At 37.7% G+C, this 22,171-nt stretch overlaps 1 protein-coding gene across 2 annotated transcripts in view; it reads right to left on the bottom strand.

Annotated features, from left to right (window-relative positions):
- The window catches only part of hcn1 (hyperpolarization activated cyclic nucleotide-gated potassium channel 1), a 100,793-nt gene that overhangs the window by 27,717 nt on the left and 50,905 nt on the right, over positions 1-22,171 (bottom strand). For both annotated transcript variants that reach the window (XM_084137768.1, XM_084137767.1), the window contains exon 4: positions 7,755-7,973. In XM_084137768.1, coding sequence (XP_083993894.1) covers positions 7,755-7,973 — 219 coding nt within the window. The remainder of the gene's footprint in view (positions 1-7,754; positions 7,974-22,171) is intronic.

Genomic DNA, 22,171 nt, shown 5'->3' with positions numbered 1-22,171 from the left:
TATCACCACTTTCTCTCTTTTTCCCCCCATTTCTTCTTGCAGAAGCGGTCATCACATTAAATGTGTGCTGGGCTCTGGCAGGGTTTTATTAGATGTCAGAAACAATCCGCCCAGCCTGTCTGCATCTCTCCTGCGTCTCAGGTGCTTGAGACTGCCCTTCACTCTCTCTCCAGCAAAATAAATAAATAAATAAATGGAAAGGTGCTTTGATCCACCAAATTGCAAAGGTACCTGCTCAGGAGGATAGACTGCGGCGCGCTCATGCGATGGGGATGATAATACAGATATCCTCATTTGCATGAAGGGAAGATGAGAAAAGGCAAGATGATTTGAGGTCATAATGCCTTTTATTATTCTGTCCCTTTGACAATTAGAATCTATGTTTTGGATTTTGTTGAAGTAACAATCATACAAAATAGATCATCTGTATACATGCCCACAAACTTTCTGATTTTGGCCTCAATTTTGCCAAACAGTAATTGCAATCGACAGTGTTTATAAAATTTGTTTCTTGTATCAACATTTTAATATAAATGAATTAGCAATAATACAATATTTATGTTTCCCATCATATATTACATCTTAATCGTGCATGTTCAGGTTTACTTATAAAATATTAATGTGCGATAACAGTCGATTTATTTAGCATTACCTTCATGTCATGATCATACAATCAAAATGACCTTGAGCTTGCGGTAAATACATTTCCTTTATCGCTAAACAAAACACTGCCAACATCAGTGCTGTGAATTATCACCTATAGTCAATGCTGTCAATCATGACCAAAGCCCTACGATATATATATATATATATATATATATATATATATATATATATATATATCACACAAACTGACATAAAAGGCCGTTGATGTCACATTCTGTCTTGACTTTCAATATCTTATGCGACAAACTGTAGAATTCGACAAGCAACAATCACAAGAAAGGACAGCAAAACAGGTGTGCACCTGGCTTTAGCATCCAACAAACAACCCACCTGTTTAACCTTTGCATTCAATCACACGACAGCCTGTATGAAGCACTTCATAACAAGCCTGCTGATCTGACAAAGGATTATATGCCGTTTTTGATAGGATATCCTTGCCTCGCTCTCCTGCTGTGGAATGCTATGTAAATGCCAGGAAATAATGGCTGGGTTTATTCCTAAACTGGTCTCAAAAATAACATCAGGTGAATAAGGTGAACATTGACCTCACATGAAAGTAACTTCTCGTCGAAACGCTCTCCTGCTGATCGTCTTTGATCTTGCACTTTGAAAGAACTCTTCCACTCATACGAAGCTCCCTGCTCAGCACACAACCACGTGTTGTGGTTCCTCATGGGTCTGATCTCATCCATGTGCTGGTTTGATCTACTGATCATAGGAGATCTTCTACTGCAAAGCCACAGATGAGTGGACTGATGAGAGATAAGGCTGTGGGAGCGTGGTTATCTTCCATTAGTCGGTGTTCTTATGCTTGTCTTTGCAAATGGAACAACGGATAGAATCTAAATGAGTCAGACAGTGCAAGAGCTGAGCCAGAAAATTCTTCACCAGATCTGTTATAAAACCACCGATAACAGCATATTCCCCCGATTTATTTATTTGAAATAATAACTTTATTTATTTGTATTTATTATTGTTATTTTTAATGTATTCATTAGTGTTTTTTTAATAATTATTTTGGCCAAACTGTAAGGCAGTACTGCAACCCTTTCTGGAAATGGTAATCCCAAAATGCATTGCTAAAACCTCAGTGAAAAAAATCAGATTGTGAGAGTCATAATGAGTCAAATAGTTTTATTTCAACCCATTTTGTATTTAATAGTAAACAGTAGTGAGAGAAAAAAACCTTCCTTCCAAACTTTCAGTAGTCCGTTACCCTGGTAATCCAGAGTTCTTGTGAGAGCACAAGTTGAATTTGCTCAGCGAGTTACTCTGGTGTCAAGTAATGATGCTCATTAAATATGCCCCTCTATCTGAGCTGCACCAATCACATCGGGTTACCTGATATAGGCGGCCCAGAGGCGAGATGACGACAGCGCTGCGATGTCGAAGTCATTAGTAAACATTGCAAGATGGCTATGGATGAACACCATTTGTTTGAAATTTGTAGCAACCATTGTAGCAACACCATTGCTACAATGAAAGATTTAGACTTGCCTTTTTCTCTAAAAGAGGAACAGAAGACGGCGCTCAAATCGTTCATTTGAAAGAAGGGCGTTTTTGCTGTTTTGCCGACCGTATATGGTAAGAGTCTAATCTACCAGTTAGCTCCGCTGGTAGCTAAGCGATAACTTGTTGTGATTGGTCGTAGTGTTATCCAATTGCGTGCAGTGAGATTTTCAAATGCATGCTTGGTGCCGCCCCTCGAGCTGGCCGATTTTCATTACTTGACGCCAGACCACTAATCTTTTAGATTTAGGTCTGGATTTCCAGGCTAGTAGTCCGTAACAATACCAGGCTAATTTCTTGGTTCTCTGTAACAATTTTGGTACCATAGCAAAAACTATTGTAACTAATTTATTTTATATTTTTTTTTAACAATTTTAACAATAATAATTTAAAAATGTAATATATTAAACAAATTAAATTAGTTCATTTTAATGCTATTAATGATTATAAGTAAATAATACATTAAAACATTAGCATGTAGTCTTCAAAAAAATGTGTTAATCAATGTATTAAAAAAATGTATACAAATTTGTAATATAAAAAAACCCCCAAAGAAACACACAGCATCGTTGCACCGCATCTGAAACGCTGTTTTGGTCATTCTGAAATGCCCTTTCTTTAAAGTGTTTATGAGGAAGTGACGATTTTGTTCTCTTCGACTGACTGGATGGAAACGGTGCTTTATTCGCAAGTGTTTTGCAATATTCAAATTTTGTGCATAAGGTAAATTCGCAACTTTGGATGGAAACATAGCTAATGAAGCTGATATCACTTCAGTTCAGCCGCAGTGCAAGCTCACTGACTGAGTGAAAGCTGTTTATAATCATGTTCTTGCAAACTATTATAACTCAAACTTTCAGGGAAAAGCAGCCGGCTATCAGCGGGTACTGGATTGACCCTGTATCCGGTACTACCGGAACTGCCAATACTACAGAAAGGCTTGTAGGTTTAAATTAAAAAAATTTAAGTATCGACTTGGTACCAAAATATCGCTACTTTTGACAACGCTAATAGACAGTGTACAGCAAGGCAGTTCACTAGGTTTTGAAAGTTTAACATCCTAGTTATCCAGGTTGATTTATGCTTGTTAGTACTGTCTTGGTATAGTCCAGTCATTGTAAGCCAAAATGGGGGTCAACCTTGAACAAATTGCAACAGAAGCAAACTCAACTGATTTTGTATCCTCAATATGTCCTGAGTAAGGGAAAAAAAGCCCCGAAGAATCCCATTAGGGGAACGTTTCGAAAAAGACCCAAATATAGCCTATTCATATGCCTATTCATTCTTTTTCTTACGTGAATAGGGTAAACATTTTAAACTTTAGATATCACCATGAAAATTACTGAGTTGATTACTTACATCAAGACAAACAAAAAAATGTATTACAAGTTTTTTTTTTTTTATTGTTTGTTAACATGGACAAACGGTGCATTATCTACAGTAATTACGTATGTGCTAATTTGCATAAATACCACAACAGATCTAAACATTGGGTATAGCCAGGCGAAAATGTCTTGTTGAATCTTGTTGACATATAACAGTAAAATACTTAATGTTAAGGTCTGAATGGAACCCATTTAGGCTACCCATGAGCATTAATACATAGAGGCAGGAAGAAGTACTTTAAACCAGCCTTTATTAATTATTATTGCAGAGATAGGGTTTGGGGCTGGGTCCGTGGGACTGTTTCTGGTGATTCACTTTTTATTTTACTTACCTTTTGTCTTCTGCATTCTCCTTACCATTGTCTCCTGTTCTTCCCTCAGACTCGTCCCCCAGAAACAGTCCCACGGACCCAGCCCCAAACCCAATCTCTTAAAAATTAATAAAGGCTGGTTTCTAAAGTACTTCTTCCTGCCTCTATGTATTAATGTTCATGGGTAGCCTAAATGGGTTCCATTTAGACCTTAACATTAAGTATTTTACTGTTATTTGTCAACAAGATTCAACAAGACATGCAAATTAGCACATACGTAATTAGATTATGCACCGTTTGTCCATGTTCACAAACAATTTAAAAAACTTGTAATACATTTTTTGTTTGTCTTGATGTAAGTAATCAACTCAGTAATTTTCATGGTGATATCTAAAGGTTAAAATTTTTACCCTATTCACGTAAGAAAAAGAATGAATAGGCGTATGAATAGGCTATATTTGGGTCTTTTTTGAAACTTTCCCCTAATGGGATTCTTCGGGGGTTTTTTTCCTTACTCAGGACATATTGAGGATACAAAATCAGTTGAGTTTGCTTCTGTTGCAATTTTTTCAACCTTTTTTCATAAAATGACTGGACTAATAAGTCATGGTAGTATGTAGATTTTTTCATATATACGTATTTAAAAAAAAAAGTTTTATTATTTTGTAAATTTTTAATGTTTTTAGCCATGCCACTTTAATAAGCGTGCTGTGCTTTCGCTGTTAAGCTAGTTAAACAGCCTGGTTGGGACACTAGCACACCAGTATCCAAAATAAGTCCTACTGTATGCTGGTGACCAGCGACGCTGTTGTTCTCGGCAGTATAGGCCAGTGACATTGGCTTTGTCATTTGACCTCTGCTGTTTATATATAGTGACCACTGAGAAGCCAGTTCGATATGAATGTATTTTGCAGATCTCTGGGCAGGGGAGCTGTATCTAATATCCATTTGCAATGGAGCCAGATTTTAATTGGCATTATGGCGGGATTAAACCACAGCGGTGACATTGCGATTCTAAGTGAAGTGTGTAACATGCTCTTTGTGTCAAACGCTACACGGCCACGGCAAGGTCAAAAAATCATATTTAAATTGAAGATAAGAGTCCGTGCTGGGACAGGCAGAGATGTAAAATTCATAGAGGCCTTTTGTCTGTTTCAGACCGCTGTGTCATTGTCGCAGTGAAGGTGACACCAGCTCCGTGTGCAACTCAGATAAGCCCGTGCACAGCAGCCATGACAGGGAAATTGATGGTACGCATGGCCCATGGATGTGTGCAGCACCCTGTTTTCCAGAGTAAAGGAATCTCATTAGCTTGGAAATCCCACACTTTGTTCCACTAAAAGGTTTCAGCTAAATGGCTTTGTCAATCAATAAGATGTAAGGGCTGGCTGTAATGAGAAAATGCAACTTTATAAATGCAAGAAAACTCCTAGATGATATTTTAAACAGCGGCCACAAATGAGCTAGAGTGAAACTGAGCCTGTCATCGTCTCTGGATAGTAGTTGGATCCTATGTTGGGATGTATATTGACGTCATTGACGACATTTAGCACACAGTTTATTTCCTAAGGCAGCTTATAGTACACATGATGAAGAAATTTAAACTTAAATGCATGAAATTCTTTTTGAAGACAAACAGACATTGTGCCTGCATATAAATGAGCTCAGGTGACTTAATTGAGTTTCAGTTGTGTCTCTTTTAAGTATCAACTTTGTCTCAGGTGTTAAATTATTTATGAGAAATTGAAATAGACACAAATGAGGAATTTTATTATAAACAGTAAGTTACAGAGTTAGAGCTACGCTACCATTCAAAAGTTTGGGGGCTTTTTTTAATGTTCCTGAAAGAAGTCTCTTATGCTCACCAAGAATGCATTTATTTGGTCGAAAATACAGAAAAAAACACCAATATTGTGAAATATTATTAGAAACAAGCTGTTACACCTCTAAAGGTACAATCTTTCTCTGACAGTGTTGCCTATTCAACATAATTATTTTTCATTTAGTCTGTGCCATCTCCCTGGAGCACAATCCCATTCTCTCCATTCCCATATCGTCTTTCCATTCATCCTCTGTAATGGTATTAAATGGTGAAGCTGATGGCTCATGTTGGCATGACGTTGTGAGATTAACCTGGCTCGTTGAGGTCCCAGAAGAAAAAAACCTCCCCCCATGGGACAAAGCAGCTCTGGCTCCTCTTGCACATGCTTTGGCCCAGAGAGAGTGTTTTTGTCTTTCACTTGGGATAAATCCTCTTTGAAAGCATGAGGATATAATGATTCACTACCGGTACAACAAGCACTAAAAGACAGAATGCTAGAATGAGGGATAATCTGACAATCCCTCTTCTCATGGTATCTTAGGGAGGAAGCTGCATGCTGTTTAGAGGAAGTGGAATCAATACGCTGTGGCATCTCTGAGTTGATGACTTAAGTATCACAGTAAATAAGACTGTACAACTGAGGTCAGAGAACAGCAGAACAGTGTCAAGCAGCGATCGCACTCGTCCAAAAACCTGTGCAGGTGAGAATTACACACCGCTGTAGATGTCTGTGCTGGTACTGCTAGAGGTATATGCTGTTTACACGCGAGACTGACGAAGAAACATGGTGTTATGAGAAAATAAAGAGCAGGATGTGTGGAAAGAACATGTTTTTAAGAGGTATTTGTTTACAAACTGTGTAACGTCTTGTTTCTGTACTGTAGAATCAGCTGTTAAAATAAATAAATAAATATAGTAAAATTATATATATATATATATATATATATATAATTTTATAATATACATTTTTACTGATCTAAATTGCAGTTAATTGCAATCTGAGTCAATTGCAATTATGCCAGACTTTATTTGTGAGAATAATAATAATAATAATTAAATTAATTGTTTTTAAATAGTTAACATAATAAATTCTTCAACTTAATAATAACGTCACTTAATCATAATCATAATATTTTAGAATAATCAAAAGTATGAATTTTGAATACTAATTAATAATATTTAATTATTATTATTATTATTATTATTAAAGAATTATTTTAATATTTAATAATTGAGACAATTAATTATTCTTAACCATAATAATAATAACATCATCTTAATAATACTTAATCATAACCATAATATTTCTGAATAATCAAGAATATGTATTAATAATATTTAACTTTCTTCATTGTTAAAAATATTATTTTTACTATTATTATTATTATTATTATTATTATTAAGAAGAATGAATTTACCTTTTTTTTAAATAATCATAATAAATCATAATCAATATGTTTTAATAATACATCATATGAATCAGTGATTAATAATAATACATTTTGGATTATTCAAAAAGTATTATTATTATTAAGAAGAATAAGAATTACTTTTTTTAAATAATCATAATAAATCATATTCATATGTTTTAATAATAAATAATATTAATTAGTAATTAATAATAATCAATTTGGGGTTATTTAAATAATATTATTAAAAATATAATAATAATAATAAATAATAAATAGTATCATCATCATCATTTTGTAATATATAGAGTTGCAGTGATACAAAGTGACTAATTTTTGCTTATCCAAACACATAATTCTCGACCTGTAGATTCCAGCCCTGAACCTGTACATGTTGTCTGACACATGCAGCCTTCTACCTATGTAGCAGAGATAGAATTTCTTTGACGTCAGATCAATATTGAAGTCATTCTTGAAAGATTGATGAGCTCATAATGTGATACATGATGATGACACAGATTGCTACTCTGTCATGGTGTTGTAAGATCACATGCCCGTCCAATGAAGGCACGGTGGTGTAAATATCAAAATAACGCGTGAATACCTGCAAACAAAGCAGCTAGGTGAATGAAACGGATGAGGTTGCGCTTACCTTCTCTTGGTACTGTCGTCGGGACGAGTCCAGAGACTGGATGAGGGCTGTGGCGTGGCCCACAAACATGGCGTAACAGGTGGCGCCCACAATCATACTGAGCATGGTGATCCAAAGGTCAGACATGCTGACAGGCGCCCTGGCTCCGTACCCGATACACAACATGTGACTCATGGCCTTAAATAGGGCGTAAGAGTACTGCTTTCCCCAGGAGTCGTTCTAAGAGAGCGAAAGAGACAGACATGAGAAGATGACACAAGAAGGAAAGACAGTCAGTGATAGAGAAGCAGGTGGAGTGAATTTAACATGCGGGCTTGCAGGCAAAAAAAAAAAAAACTGTGCTAGTATCAGTGAATCTCCATAGAGTGTCCTGCCAACTTAACCTTCATGCATGGCAAACTATCTCTCTCCATGCATCTCTCCTTCCTCTTTCTCTCTCTCTCTTTGTATTCACTGTTCTTTGTTATGTGTTGTAATCCATCCATCCATATATAGCCTAGTAGCCTAAAATAAAATGATAATACCACACACACACACACATAAATATGTGTGTTGTTATTATTATTATTATTATATATATGTTACCGGCAAAGTGTGAAATCCCGGTATTGTATAGAATGCCTAGGTAATGTATAGAATTAGGTAATGTATTTTTTGCAAAAAACATCAGGAATTCTATACATTGCCTAGGCATTCTATACAATACCGGGATTTCACACTTTGCCGGTAACATATATATTTTAAATAGTATAAATTGCCATTTTGCTAATTTTGGTTTTGGTCTCTGTTTTATCACCCTTTGACAAAAGACCCCTGCTATACACCATCTTCTTTTCTTTTTTTTTGTCTCTGTGTCATTTGCAATGGGGTGTGAAAACAAGTGATGGCTTTGGTGTCTGCTAATCAACTTGGATTACTTCCATTAGCTGCCGTCAGTTGATGTACGGCTCTGTGGATCCCTGATGCCGGACAAGAGAAAAGAGGAAGGACACTTTCAGTCCTCTCACAGGCTATTAGCGCAGCTGATTTTAATTGAGAACTGTGCGAATAGAAAGAGACAAACTGTACTGCAATGACAGACCCTGCTCAGAATCAATACAGCAGCTCATGAAAACAAGATGCTAAAGGGAAAAAAGTTTTTTTTTTTGGTCTTTTTGTCATCTTTTATGTAATGTAATCAGCATTGGATATTGTTGGGAAGGAGGTCATACCAAATTTAACAATGCTCTGTTTATGTCTGACAAATTTGCTTCTCTGACTTATTTTATGTCCAGAAGCTATTTTCAGTTTGCTCTGTCACTGGCCGCTGTCAGCATTACTCGCAGACATTAGTTGATGTGTTTGCTGAGAACACTGACTAAAACAATACACATATAATTTCCCGATGGCCTCAGCTCCTTGTGCTTGTAACTCAGAGGGATGTGACAGTTCTGTGTTCATGGATGGAGTCTGGATTGGAATTGCTGACTGCTTAAATCTCTTCCTGCTCTTTTTGAAGAGGAAAAAGTGCTGAGGAAGCCGACAAAAGCTTGTTGAACCGCTCTTAAACCTGCGCACCGCTGCCTGCCAACCCACGGGGCTCTCAAACGCAAGCCGGGACGTATCACACACGCTAGTTCTGCTGAGAGTGTTTGCCTGCGTGTGTCAGGAGAACTCGAATAAAATACTCCTGATGTGCCTTCTCTGTCTATGGGTGTATTAGCTCCAGTACTGAGTCACCTATTAACGCCATGATGCTTGGTTATTTCTTTTGAAGACTGGTGGAAAAATTATGGCATCATTGGGGGGTGAGGGGATGAGGGGGTGAGGGGGTGGGGGGTGGGGGGTGGCATCATATTAGATATTCCCTATAGCATTTTGCGCTGCATGAATCACATCAGAAACTGTTGTCAATTTACATCATATTACATTTGCTAAAAAAAAAGTCTGTGGTTGCCAGGGCTTGTTTGTTACTAACGTGTTTTCTGGTGTGTTGTCTATGGGGTTGCTATATTGGTCTGGGTGGTTGCTAGGGCATTGCTAGGTTGGGTTGCAAGCATGTCGTTGCAATGATGTTCCAAATGGTTGCTTGGTCGTTGATAGGGTGTTCTGGGAGGTGGTTGCTACAGCAATGCTAGGGTGTTGCTATGTGGTTGCTAGGGTGTTCTGAGTTGTTGCTAGGGTGTTGCTTATATGTCGTTAGGTGGTTGCTAGGTGTCTCTGGGTAATTTTGCTAGGGTGTTGCTATGATGTTCTAAGTGGTTGCTAGGTGTTTGATAGGGTGTTCTGGGTGGTGGTTGCTACAGCATTGCTAAGGTGTTGCTATGTGCTTGCTAGGGTGTTCTGAGTTGTAGGGCATTGCTAATGTGTTGCTAGGTGGTTGATAGGGGTTTCTGGGTAATTTTGCTAGGGTGTTGCTATGTGGTTCCTAGGATGTTCTGGGTGGTTAATAGGCCAATGCTAGGTGGTTGATAGGGGTTTCTGGGTAGTTTTGCTAGGGTGTTGCTATGTGGTTGCTAGGATGTTCTGGGTGGTTAATAGGCCAATGCTAGGTGGTTGATAGGGGTTTCTGGGTAGTTTTGCTAGGGTGTTGCTATGTGGTTGCTAGGATGTTCTGAGTTTTTGCTAGGTGGTTGATAGGGTGTTCTGGGAGGTGGTTGCTACAGCATTGCTAGGGTGTTTCTATGTGGTTACTAGGATGTTCTGAGTGGTTGATAGGGCAATGCTAGGTGGTTGATAGGGGTTTATGAATGGTCAAAACCGAGTTTTATTCTTGTCCAATCCTTAGATATGGCATAGGTCTCTCTTAAGTCTATGGGATATTTTTTTCTGTTTTATTGTCTGCCAGAGTCCTTACAAAAATGAGTGATTAAAAAAATGTAAGCATATTAGGCTGTAAAACGCTTTAATTAATAATTAAATGATTACACAAATCTGGTTTGTAAATGTATGTTTTCTCTATTTTATTCTTGTGATTATGTGTGTAAAACCCAAAGGAGCTTCCCGGTGTAGTTTCTGATGACCAGGCGTTCAAGAGAAGGGATCCGTCCCGTCCCAATCAGACTCACTCCATGAACGCCTACAACCTCTCAACCTCCACACTGAGACACTGTTTTAACTAACACTCTATACCGGCGTATTTGATAGCTGTGGATCCTTAAGTGGTCTGCTGATGATTAGAAGAGCCCACTTGGGAAATGTGTTGATTGGCTGATAATCTTTGTGTATGTTGTAGTGTGTGTGTTACAGAAGGTGTCACAGACTGCACAACGTAAAGTAGCTTATCTCAGAGGGAAACAGCGAGCGAAAGGAACTAAGCATCAGGTGTTTGTGTGTGTCTTGCTCAGATCATATTGCTCAGCTAATCCTCATAATAGTCACACGAGACACTTGTGTGTGCACACGTGAATAATCCAACATACGCCACTAAAACGTGTGTACATGCACATGGTTTTACACACACACACACACACACTGTTGGGAAGCTATTTAAAATAATTTCTTAGCTTATAACGATTTACTAACAAAGTAGCTAGCTGCATTAGCTATTTACAATACGCTTAGCTGTATTAATTAGACTTAGCTATAAACTTAGCTATATTAATTAGAAATATTAAATAGAAATAAGCTACGAGAAGCAGTATGTTACTGTGATTTTACCATGGTTTAGTGGTGTAAAAATGTTACAAGGGGATATAAACAACTTTTCCTGATTAGCTATATATATATATATAGCTGTGTACACAGTACAGTGTTTTGTCATGCTACACATTCATTTGAAATAAAAATAGCCCATTAATGGAAAAGCTACACTATTTATTGACGCTACTGAAAAATGTAGCTAAGATATTGCTGCTATGTTTAGCTAGTGGCTCCAGCACTGTTGACACATTTACACATTCTCCTTTCACAAATTTGTCCATGTCTTCGTGTGGAAAATCCATTAACCTGTTTAACAATAGCCGTCAAACTACTGTCCCAAACATCTGAAGTTCTTTCTCCAGCATATCAGAGCCGTGGCCGTCCTGTGATACTGAACGAGCGGGCCGCTCCCCTCACCCAGCTGTGACTCTCTCAGACGTGACCAGACATGCAGTAATTGAAATTCAATCCAATTCAGCCATTCCAGCTAATCACACACTACGTTACCAGGCCGAGAGTGTCAGAAAAGGGTAATAAGAGGCTCATATAAAGCACCTCCACCTGAGGAGGCGTTTGCATCTGACAATGCATTGTCATTTTATTAACCTTCCAAATGTTTATTTAAACATGGAAAGTGTAGAACAGTGACGGAACTAGTGATGGGCGTATTCAAAACACGGAGCGTGTATCAAACTGTGAAACAATTTGAGGAAACAAGGCTTTGTTATGCATAAGCCCCTTTCACACAGCGCGATGATCCCGGCAAATTGCCGGGAAATTGCCAGAACGCCTTCTGTGTGAACGCAAACATGACCCGGGATTGATGCCGGCATCGATGCCGGGTTGGGGACCTAGTAACATTGCCGTGTTCAGTGGCAGTGTGAATGAACCAAAATCAAACAAACCCGGGTCAAATCCCGGGTCACTTTATCCGTGTATTTTTCGGAATCTCTGTGTGAAAGGGGCTATAATGGTTCGGAACGTTTCAAAATTTCAGTGGTTCACCACTAAGGGGTGCTGATGTAGGTAAACCCGCAAACCAGTGTCTATATGTTTTTTTTTAATACAGTTGTTGACATTTTTAATGACACATTTGTATAATAGTAAAAATCCTATTGTCCTGAATTACCAGTATCTCTTTAGAACAAGCCCTACAATTTAATAGAGTAACTCTGGTATTGGATGATCTGTTAATTACATTTATCAGATTACACTTTCAATTAAACATTTGCAATTGGTTTGGTGTTTTTATTTTGTTGCATTTACACTGTTTTAACCACCAGGCATCACCAGCGTGTGGCGCGTCTAGTTCATTTGTTGCAGTATTTCTGTTCATTGTTAGTTCATGTCAGCTCAGGTCCATTAAATAATATTAACAGATACAACTCTTGATTTTAATGATACATTAGTAAATGCTCAAATTAACATTAACAAAGATTAATAAATGCTTTATAAGTATTGTTCATTGTTAGTTTGCCATGTCATATTAATATTGGTAACAAATGCAGTTAACTAATGTTAACAAATGGAACCTTATTGTAAAGTGTTACCCATTTCCTTTTATTTTTTTAAATTTCATTTGCATATTGAAAAGTCATTAAATAGAGCTTATCATGGTATTAGTAGTGCTAGAAATCTGCAGGTAAAATGTAATGATAATGATTTAAATAAAACCAAAAATTATTTTTACTTTGCTGAAAATAAATTTGCTAAAGATCTCCTGTCATACTGTGGCACTGCACGTCTGCGTTTCTAATTAAAACTCATTTTTTATATCTTTATTTGATCTGACTATGCATGTATTTATTTATGTATTTTCTTTTACAATAGGGAAAGTGAGTTTTGTTTAGTACAAGACCACAATCTCTAATTTGTGAAAACTGTGATGCATGTGTGTCCGTTCAGCAATGAATTGTTTCCTGGGCTCGTTGTCAGCAAGCAGCTCTCGCTCTCTTTTTATCTTCTGGTTTCTGCTTCTGCTTCTATCTATCTATCTCCCTCTACCCATCTTTCTATCTGTTTTTCTTCTTCTCTCACCTTTTCTCTCCTCTTCCCTCAGTGTTTCTCCTGATGGATGTCAGCTGAGCTATCTAAAGTGACATGTGAGATAAAACGAAAGGCCAAGCATTCGTCTCAACAGGCCCCTTGAGAATTGAAAGCAATCTTTTACAGGCTCCCAAACAAATCCCTGTATTATCTATTACATCTGGTAATTAATTACTATAACAAGGAGACTTTATTCAATAAAAGCGTCAACTATTGATGTGGCACATCTCAGGAGATGCAACAAAACTGATCGAAATCAAAGTTAAAGACATTAAATAAAGTTAAGCTTGATCAACAGCATCAGGCGTTCAATTACCACAGAAAATAGTTTTAACTCTTTCTCAGTTGACAATCATGCACTTACAGTGAAAATGTAAAAGTATAGAGAAAAACATTTATGTTTTGAAATGCTGTATATTTCAGTCAAATAATTTTTTGCTGTTTTTTTCAAGTCGATGTACGAGTAAACTACCCTGGAAATCCAGAGTTCTCGTGAGAGCACAAGTTGAATTTGCTCAGCGAGTTACTCTGGTGTCAAGTAATGATGCTCATTAAATATACCCCTCGATCTGAGCTGCACCAATCACATTGGGTTATCTGATATAGGCGGGCCAGAGGCGAGCTAAACAGATGACGACAGCGCTGTGACGTCGAAGTCATTAGTAAACATTGCAAGATGGCTATGGATGAACACCAGTTGTTTGAAACGGCTTTGGCCGCTACAATGAACGAGTTAGACTTGGCTTTTTATTTAAAACAGGAACAGAAGACACCGCTCGAATCGTTCCTTTCCAAGAAGGGCGTTTTTGCTGTTTTGCCGATCGGATACGGTAAGAGTATAATCTACCAGTTAGCTCCGCTGGTAGCTACGTGTATGGGGTTTATTGTTGTGATTGGTCGTAGTGTTATCCAATTGCGTGCAGTGAGATTTTCAAATGCATGCTTGGTGCCGCCCCTCGAGCTGGGCGATTTTCATTAGTCGACGCCAGACCATTAATCTTTTAGATTTAGGTCTGGATTTCCAGGCTACGAGTAAACTGTTAATTGCTGTAATCGACACAGATACTGTTGATGGAGCTTAACATAAACCAATAATACTGTATATCCTATCCAGAAAGTCCAAGCCAAAATAATTATATTGTTTACTGACCAAATCACATTTTCTGTTGCTATAATACAGTCAGGGAGTTGATCAACTCTCAAAACAGTTTAATCGTAATCGTGCTTAAGAAAAAGGAGAAATATGTTTCCAAACATCTGGCTTGTCATATTCTGGTCTGCCTTTGTGCCTTGAGTATGTGCCAGAAAGACAAAGCTAAGTTTTTCATTTTATTCGGGACTATTTACTTTTTATTAACCTGAGAGGATTAGTGATGACTTGCTCCTTCTAATTTGGCTTTTTGCAATGTTATCTACTCTCATAATCTCTCGCAAAATGACTCCTTGTTATGATAGTCTCATTAAAATTGCCTTGGGAATTGCAGTCTTTGTTCGAAATGAAATACTAGCATATTACTCACAGAATGCATATACCATTGGAAACAAAGTAGTATGCAACAATAATGGATGAACAGTAGTGTTGTCACATGATTAAGTTGCATATTTCATTTCCAGCAAACATTGGAAATTATAGCAGGTATTTTGCATATCCAATTTTTGTGTAAAAACCTCAGATCAAATAATGAGTCAAAAAGGAATGTTGCGTCCAAAATCGCATACTGTATATAGTAGGTACTACATTTGGTACTTACTTTGCAACCATTAAAAACTATGTTCTATATTTACATTTGCAATGTTGTCATTACCATGTGACGTTACATCACTTCTACCATTCATAAATCCTCTCCTGTGGCCTCATGGGATTGTAAAGTGTCCATCGAATGTGCACTTCAGAATCTCGCCCGGAAGTAATAGGTCATCAGGGTACTTTTCGCCTACTGTTTTATGACCACTATTAAATTCGAACGCATTGTACCGTATGGAAGTAGTCATATTCGTACGCAGCGCATATTTTATCCAACAGCTGATATTACTGCATTGTATTGTGGGATATGGTATTTTATGCAGTGTGCTCAAGTTGCTTAGTTGTAGCATTTCAAGATATTGATTACACACAATTTGCATAACTGTGCACAGTGTACATACTGTAGAAATAGCAAGTAGTATGCTATTCCCAACATAGCTTTGCTTTAATCTCCACTAGAACCATAAAAAGGCAAGTAGAAAAACAGCGCCCTCTATCCAAGCCTACCAGCAAAGCCACCTCTTTTTTTCCAATGGACATGGGGCCTTTTACATGCATTTAGGGCAAAAACTTGACTGAGAATACAAGAGGATACCGTTGGATCTTACAGTGTATTATGCCATGCATTTTTGTGGGTGAGAAGTTTAAGCAGGAAGATAATGAGTCAGGTAGTAGCGCTTCTTATTATAAATAAGCTGGAAATCACCTTTGTTCTACTGGGCTTTTCTCCTCTGATGAGCTACTGTGCAATAAAAATTCAAATGAGGCTCAGTCTTTTCCTAAAACACACACACACACACTTACAAAAAGGACACACGCATCCATATTTCTGCTTCTCTACGCCTTATCGCTTTAACTGACCAGAAGTTTCAAAGTGTTTCCAGAAAACAGGGGTCATTTAGAGAGTACAGTAATGATATTATTCTTAATTCAGCATTACAGAAGATCAAGAGCCATATGCAGAAGATAAAGGGCTTAAGGAAGTTGTGGGCTGCATGACATTACTGGATTTAATGCATATTATAGAGTCTTGTTCTCTTTAGATGGGTCAGATGAGTTTCCTTCTGCGTGCTTGTGCATACAGAACAGAATATCAATGTGTAGATATACAGTATATATGAGTGTGTATGCGAATGTTTTTCTGAATCTGTTTCTGTGTGGCTGAAAGCAATAGTGACTGTTCACTTTTTATAGCTGTCTTTGTTTCCGCTTTTTTCCATTTATTTTCTCCACAGGCTCCAAGATGAATTGGAATACAAGAGTTTGTCAACAATTCGTCGACGTGAAAAAAAAAAACATATTTGAAAATATTAACTACTTGCTGAAGTGTTGCTAAGGAAATATTTGAATCTGAAACTACACTTTTTGAAGAGTCACTGAATCATTTGCTCAACAGATTCACTCAAAACACTGATTCATTCAGGACCAAAATAAGTGACTGTCTTAAGTGTGATCACATTTATCATTGTTTAGTGTATCTTTGCGGCCGAAATCCAGTCATTTCAATAGGAATCCACATGACACGACTTGAAATTCGAATGAGGGCGAAAGATTTCTCCATTCTGATTTCGCAACTGGTTCAAGCTGGTTACATTGATTTGTCGCTTTGACCAAAAGAGAAAGTTGCTTGATTTGAAAGTGACTTCTTTGTGAGCTGTGGTAAGTCTGTCTTGAAAGGTTTATACATTATTGCTAAAAATCTATTTCTCTATGGGGAAAGTAAATGGGATACTTACTTCCCGAACTGGACCGGTGCACTCTATTCAAGTCTGTGGGGGCTTTTACGGGGTGTTACTAGGTCTGATGATTACAGTGAAGCACCAGTTGCCTGTTACTCAAACAGATAAACCTACCCATATACCAGCTCAGTTACGTCACCTTTCACACCTAAACAAACCATCCAATCCACAGACACGCAGAAAGCCCTTTGGGGTGTGTGATTGTGAGTGTGTTGTTTTGCATCAGGTTATTTATAGCAGAGGCAATAGTCATGATTTAGTGCAACGGTAACATACAGAATGCCCTTACAGTTAAGAATGGCATTTGAAGTAATGGTTTAAATGAGAAAAATACGACCACAGCCAATAAAACGGAAGATTAATAATACAAAACCAGACCTAATTAAAATTCACTTGGAGAGGCCAGTGGGCTTTTAGTGTCACTACTACGCCAATCTTTTGCCTTTACATGAGGTGAGTGTTGTCTAAAGGTGTGTAGGAAATGTTTTTATACCCCCCCCCCCCCCTCTCTCTCACCCACACAAGTCTGGTTACTATCCAGCTATTGAAGCGTGAACCAATCAGGTGGCAGCACACAGCGTCTGCTGGGAGAGATGTAGATCACACTGAGAACATCTCAGAGAAATAGAACTGCCTGAATTGTATTCAAATTATTTATTCTAGGCATCCAGAGGCAGAGGGATGATGTGGATTATTTTATGTGCAGAAGATCAAATGAAGCATCTCATTAATGTTTGGCTGAAGTAGTGCGGACAGTAATGCAAAATGCATGATCAAGTCACATAGGAACTTTGCCTGCAACACATCATATGATTAAAAACTCATTTATTATTTATTATGTGGGAAACAATTATAGTTATTGATGTTTCCTCTCTGCAGTGTGTTTCCGCAGAGCGCTCATGTTAGAAACGTGATTTATGGACAGTGTTTCCCGCAAAACCTCTGCTGGTTTGGCTGCTGCCGCCGGTTCATAATCACCCTTTCACATCCTTTGTAAGTACATAGTGAAAGCTCAAGTAAATAAACTCTAAGCATATTATAATTTGTTTATATAATCATTCATTATACTCTATGGGAGGAAATCTACAGTGTTACTTTGAATAAATTAGCTTTGAATGTCCTCATCATGAGCATCAATTACTTAAATGCAAATTTTGGAAAGCAATTTGTTTTGCTCATTTGAACAAAATAATTATTGTACTGTTAGACATACTCTCAAACAGTAATGGGATAGTTCACCCAGGAAGAAAAATGATGTCATCGTTTACTCACTCTCAAATTGTTTCAAACCTGTATCATTGTTTTGCTGAACATAAAGGATATTTGGAAGAAAAATTGTAGCCAAGCAGATCTCAGGCCTCATTGACTTCCATAGTATTTATTTTTCCTACTATGGTAGTCAATGGGGCCCGAGATCTGTTTGGTTACCAACATTCTTCAAAATATCTTCTTTTGTGTTTAGCAAAACAAAGAAATTTATACAGGTTTGGAACAACTTGAGGGTGAGTAAATGATGACAATTTTCATTTTTAGGTGAACTATCCCTTTAACAGGAGGTCCGCAACATACAGAAGATTTAAAGGTGCAAGTGTTTAAAATTATTACCATAAATATTTTTTATAATGTACATTTTTTAATTATACAATTTTTCAGACTTTTTAATGGTCTGCACATTCTAACTTCCCTAAAGGTAAACTTTCATAGTGTCGTTTACCGTCTATAAAATGTTAGAAATAGAAATAACCACAGGTAAAAGTAATCCCGTGTGAATTGGCCGGGTGGTTAAAGCCTGTGACTCTTCTCTCTGTGGTCCACGGCACACCTGTAGTATCGATACCAAGAGTATCGAGTGGACAGTGACCGATGGAAAGATGCGCTTCACAACTTCTCACAGGGACCATGCTTGCTGTTTTGAGGCCACTGAGTTTTTGAGGCTCTTTTTTAGTATTGAAAAGTAGGTTAGAAGCTTGCCTAATACATGATTTAATACTTGTTCAACTAGATAAAAGATTTTCAAATTCATGCAATATTGTTCTATAATGCATGACACTAATTTTTCCTGCAATAAATGACAATAAACATTACAGACATCCACAGTAACGATGGATATGTCCTGAAAAATAATCTTTTAAATCCTCTATTTGGTGACACTAGTGATTCATGGCTGTTTTTAGTGCAAGAAACTTTTCACAATCTCGATTCATAAGCTTGCAATATGATTCGAATCTTATGCACAAATACTACGTTTCACAATGCTACCTGAACATCTTCGGTGGCTTTCGAATCGCTCTTGCGATTCTTGATGTCATACGCCAAACGGTCTGTGCGGCACGTTGGCTTTTTTCATTTGCTGTGAGGCAGCGTGAGAGCGTAAGACAGAGCCTGAAATGCATGAGAGTTGGCAGCCCTGAAATTATGCAACAAGTCTGGAATGTGGCCCATCTTGTACTATCTCTTTCAAATAAGTGAGTTATACAGCGGTTTAAAGTTACAGTCACTTAGTTTGGATCCTGCTAAGGGAGGCATGTCGAGATCCCCAGACAGTCCTGCAACGCTAACTTCTCTGATGGCTAAATTAACCCGACAGCCTGGCCGGTAACACAGTCAGTGTCGCCTCCTGTCTACTCAGACTCAATGTCCCAATTAGCACTCCCCCGCCAGGGCATTATATCTTCTTCTTCTCTTCGCCCGTCTAAACCCTGAATTACTGAGCAGCAGGGCCACCGCCTCCCTCTGGGACCCCCATCCGTGCACAGGGAAAAGACAGCACCGGGAATCTTTGCTCATTTTTCATCTGCATTGATTTTTTTGGGGAGGAGAAAGTGGTGCAGAGGTAAACAGGGAGGTCATTGATTCAAAGTTACACAAAGTCACTCAGGGAAGGAGAGAGAGAAAGAGAGAGAGAGAGAAGATAATGCACCTAGACTAAGAAGGTACATACAATTTGATGAGTCTTATGGTACAGAAAAGTAAAACAAAACGCTTCCCTTGCCTTTTGATTTTCTGTTTGTTTCTGTTATGAATTTCTGGTTGTGGCATTTATCTGAACAAAGCCCAGGGGAATGAGACAGATGGAAAATAATGATGCAGTCTTGATATAATTTACAGAAAGCAGGAGGTGGTGCATCACTATCAGTTTAGAAACCCCATCGCTGAGGAAATGCCGCATCAAAAAACCTGCAAAATTGATGGCTCAATAACAAAAGCTCATTTTAAGAGAATGAATCTTAGTAAAATTGACTGTTTTACAATATTATTAGTCGTGGTGGATGTGCATGTTTGATTGCTGAAGCCGCAATGGCCTTGGAGAAGAGACGATTTATGGCTTCAAGTTATGTCGGAATGATTGTATTTGCAAGATTGTATTTTGAAAACAGCTTTAACTGTCATTATTCTCTATTTGGCGACACAGAAATTGGAATATTTTAATTGTAAATATTGATTTATAGAATTTGCTTCATTTTTTTTTTTTTTTTTTGGTAAAGAAATGAACTTTTATTCAGCAAGGATTCAATATATCAAAAGTAAGAGTAAAGACTTGCAAAAACAATCTATTGCAAATAAATGCTGTTCTTTTGAACTTTCTATTCATCAAAGAATCCTGGAAAAAAAATGTATCATGGTTTCCACAAAAATTCAGCAGCACAACTGTATTTAATTGCAGATAATAAGTTTAATAAGTACATTAATAATGTGACACCGAAGACTGGAGTAATGGCTGCTGACTCCATCACAGGAATAAATTATATTTTAAAATGTATTAAAATAGAAAGTTGAGCATTATGTCGACCTGAAATTCTTGGATGGTTCTGTACGTCATTCTGATGTATAGGTCCTTCTGTGTTTTGTTGATAAAGAATATCTGTAAAGCTTGCCATAAAATACTAGCCATTTAGTTGGTTAATGAAGTCAGTTTTTTGTGATAAAATTACATTACACATCAATTTCTGTGGCTTCGCAAGAAGGATAAAACAGAGATAAGCATCACTTAAACACCTAATGCGCATCATTTGCTTTTCATTTTGTTGCATTAGTGATACAACTTCTACCAGTTTTTGCTGAAGCCTTTTTTTCTTTTTCTTGCATGCACATTTATGACTTCTAGCCTTAAAAGTGGGAACTTCCCAGAAGGCGAGTTCATTGCAATGCATTCTGAGATAGACTTAACTGAAGGATGCACACCAAATCTAGCTAAAAGAATGTATACTTTTTGGAACAGGCTTCAAATGGTCTCTTAAAATGCTGTCTAGATAGGCAGTTCACTAGGTTTTGAAATAGAGCTTGTGTGTGTGTGTGTGTGTGTGTGTGTGTGTGTGTGTGTGTGTGTGTGTGTACTGCAGTATATTCCTATTCTCTGTATGAAAAAGCAAAACAGGAACCTGAGGCTAGTATTTTAAATCAGAGCCACAAGGGGGAATTTCAACCTCCTATCGCATCCAACAGCAGTACAAACGCCATGAGCGTTTGACCTCTTCTTTAGCTCAGAGTGCAAAGATGAGAGAAATTTGCTTAGATTATTTTATTTTTTTAAAAGTACATAGTTGTAGCACAGTTATGTCACTTCCTGTAAGCATAAGAGCTATAACAAAGGACTTGTTTTCGTGTGTGTTATCGTATGCATACTTTCCATCTATTTCGTCTGGGTTGAAGAGGCAAGTAGTGCGTTTGACGTAAAATGTTTCTAAGAGAAAGCAGACATGGCTGAGGCTTTAACTTTAATATGTCACAATGTCACGTTCAATATAGCCAGAGGTTTCACAACATTTCAAAACACAAATATCAATGATTCCCGGTAAGGCCCTCCAGAGCCGAGGGCCCCACAGTATCACACAGAGCCCCTCAAAGTTAGATTGAGCCCTGTAGCACTTGAGGGGGGATATGGTTGCGTAACCATGAACAGCCATATCACCCGAGCACCACCATCACCCAAGCCTGCTATCTATTGTGATGCCAAGCTAACAGGCTCAGAAGAATATGCAAAGAGATTTGCACATGCCGTCTGCTGATTTCTGCGCACACTTTCAAAGTGAATGCATAATCTTTGTAAGTGGGAATCAGAGAAATCTGACTTACTAAAAAAAGCCTAATGCTTTTACCAGCACTGCTATTTGACCTGGAATATGAGTTGAACTCATTCGTAAAGCTGGGAGAAGAAAAAAAACAGTCTTGGCATTTTAACATCCGTTTAGCACCAACATGATGTGTGGTGAAAAACTACAGCGAGCCATCTGTCCTGATTAGTTGAACAGCTCTCGTTTGATAAAGGT

This window comes from Abramis brama (genome assembly GCF_963993115.1).
Source record: "Abramis brama genome assembly, chromosome: 15".
Classification (NCBI taxonomy): domain Eukaryota; kingdom Metazoa; phylum Chordata; class Actinopteri; order Cypriniformes; family Leuciscidae; genus Abramis; species Abramis brama.
Note: the sequence above shows the minus strand (reverse complement) of the source record. Positions and strands in the feature narration are given on the sequence as shown.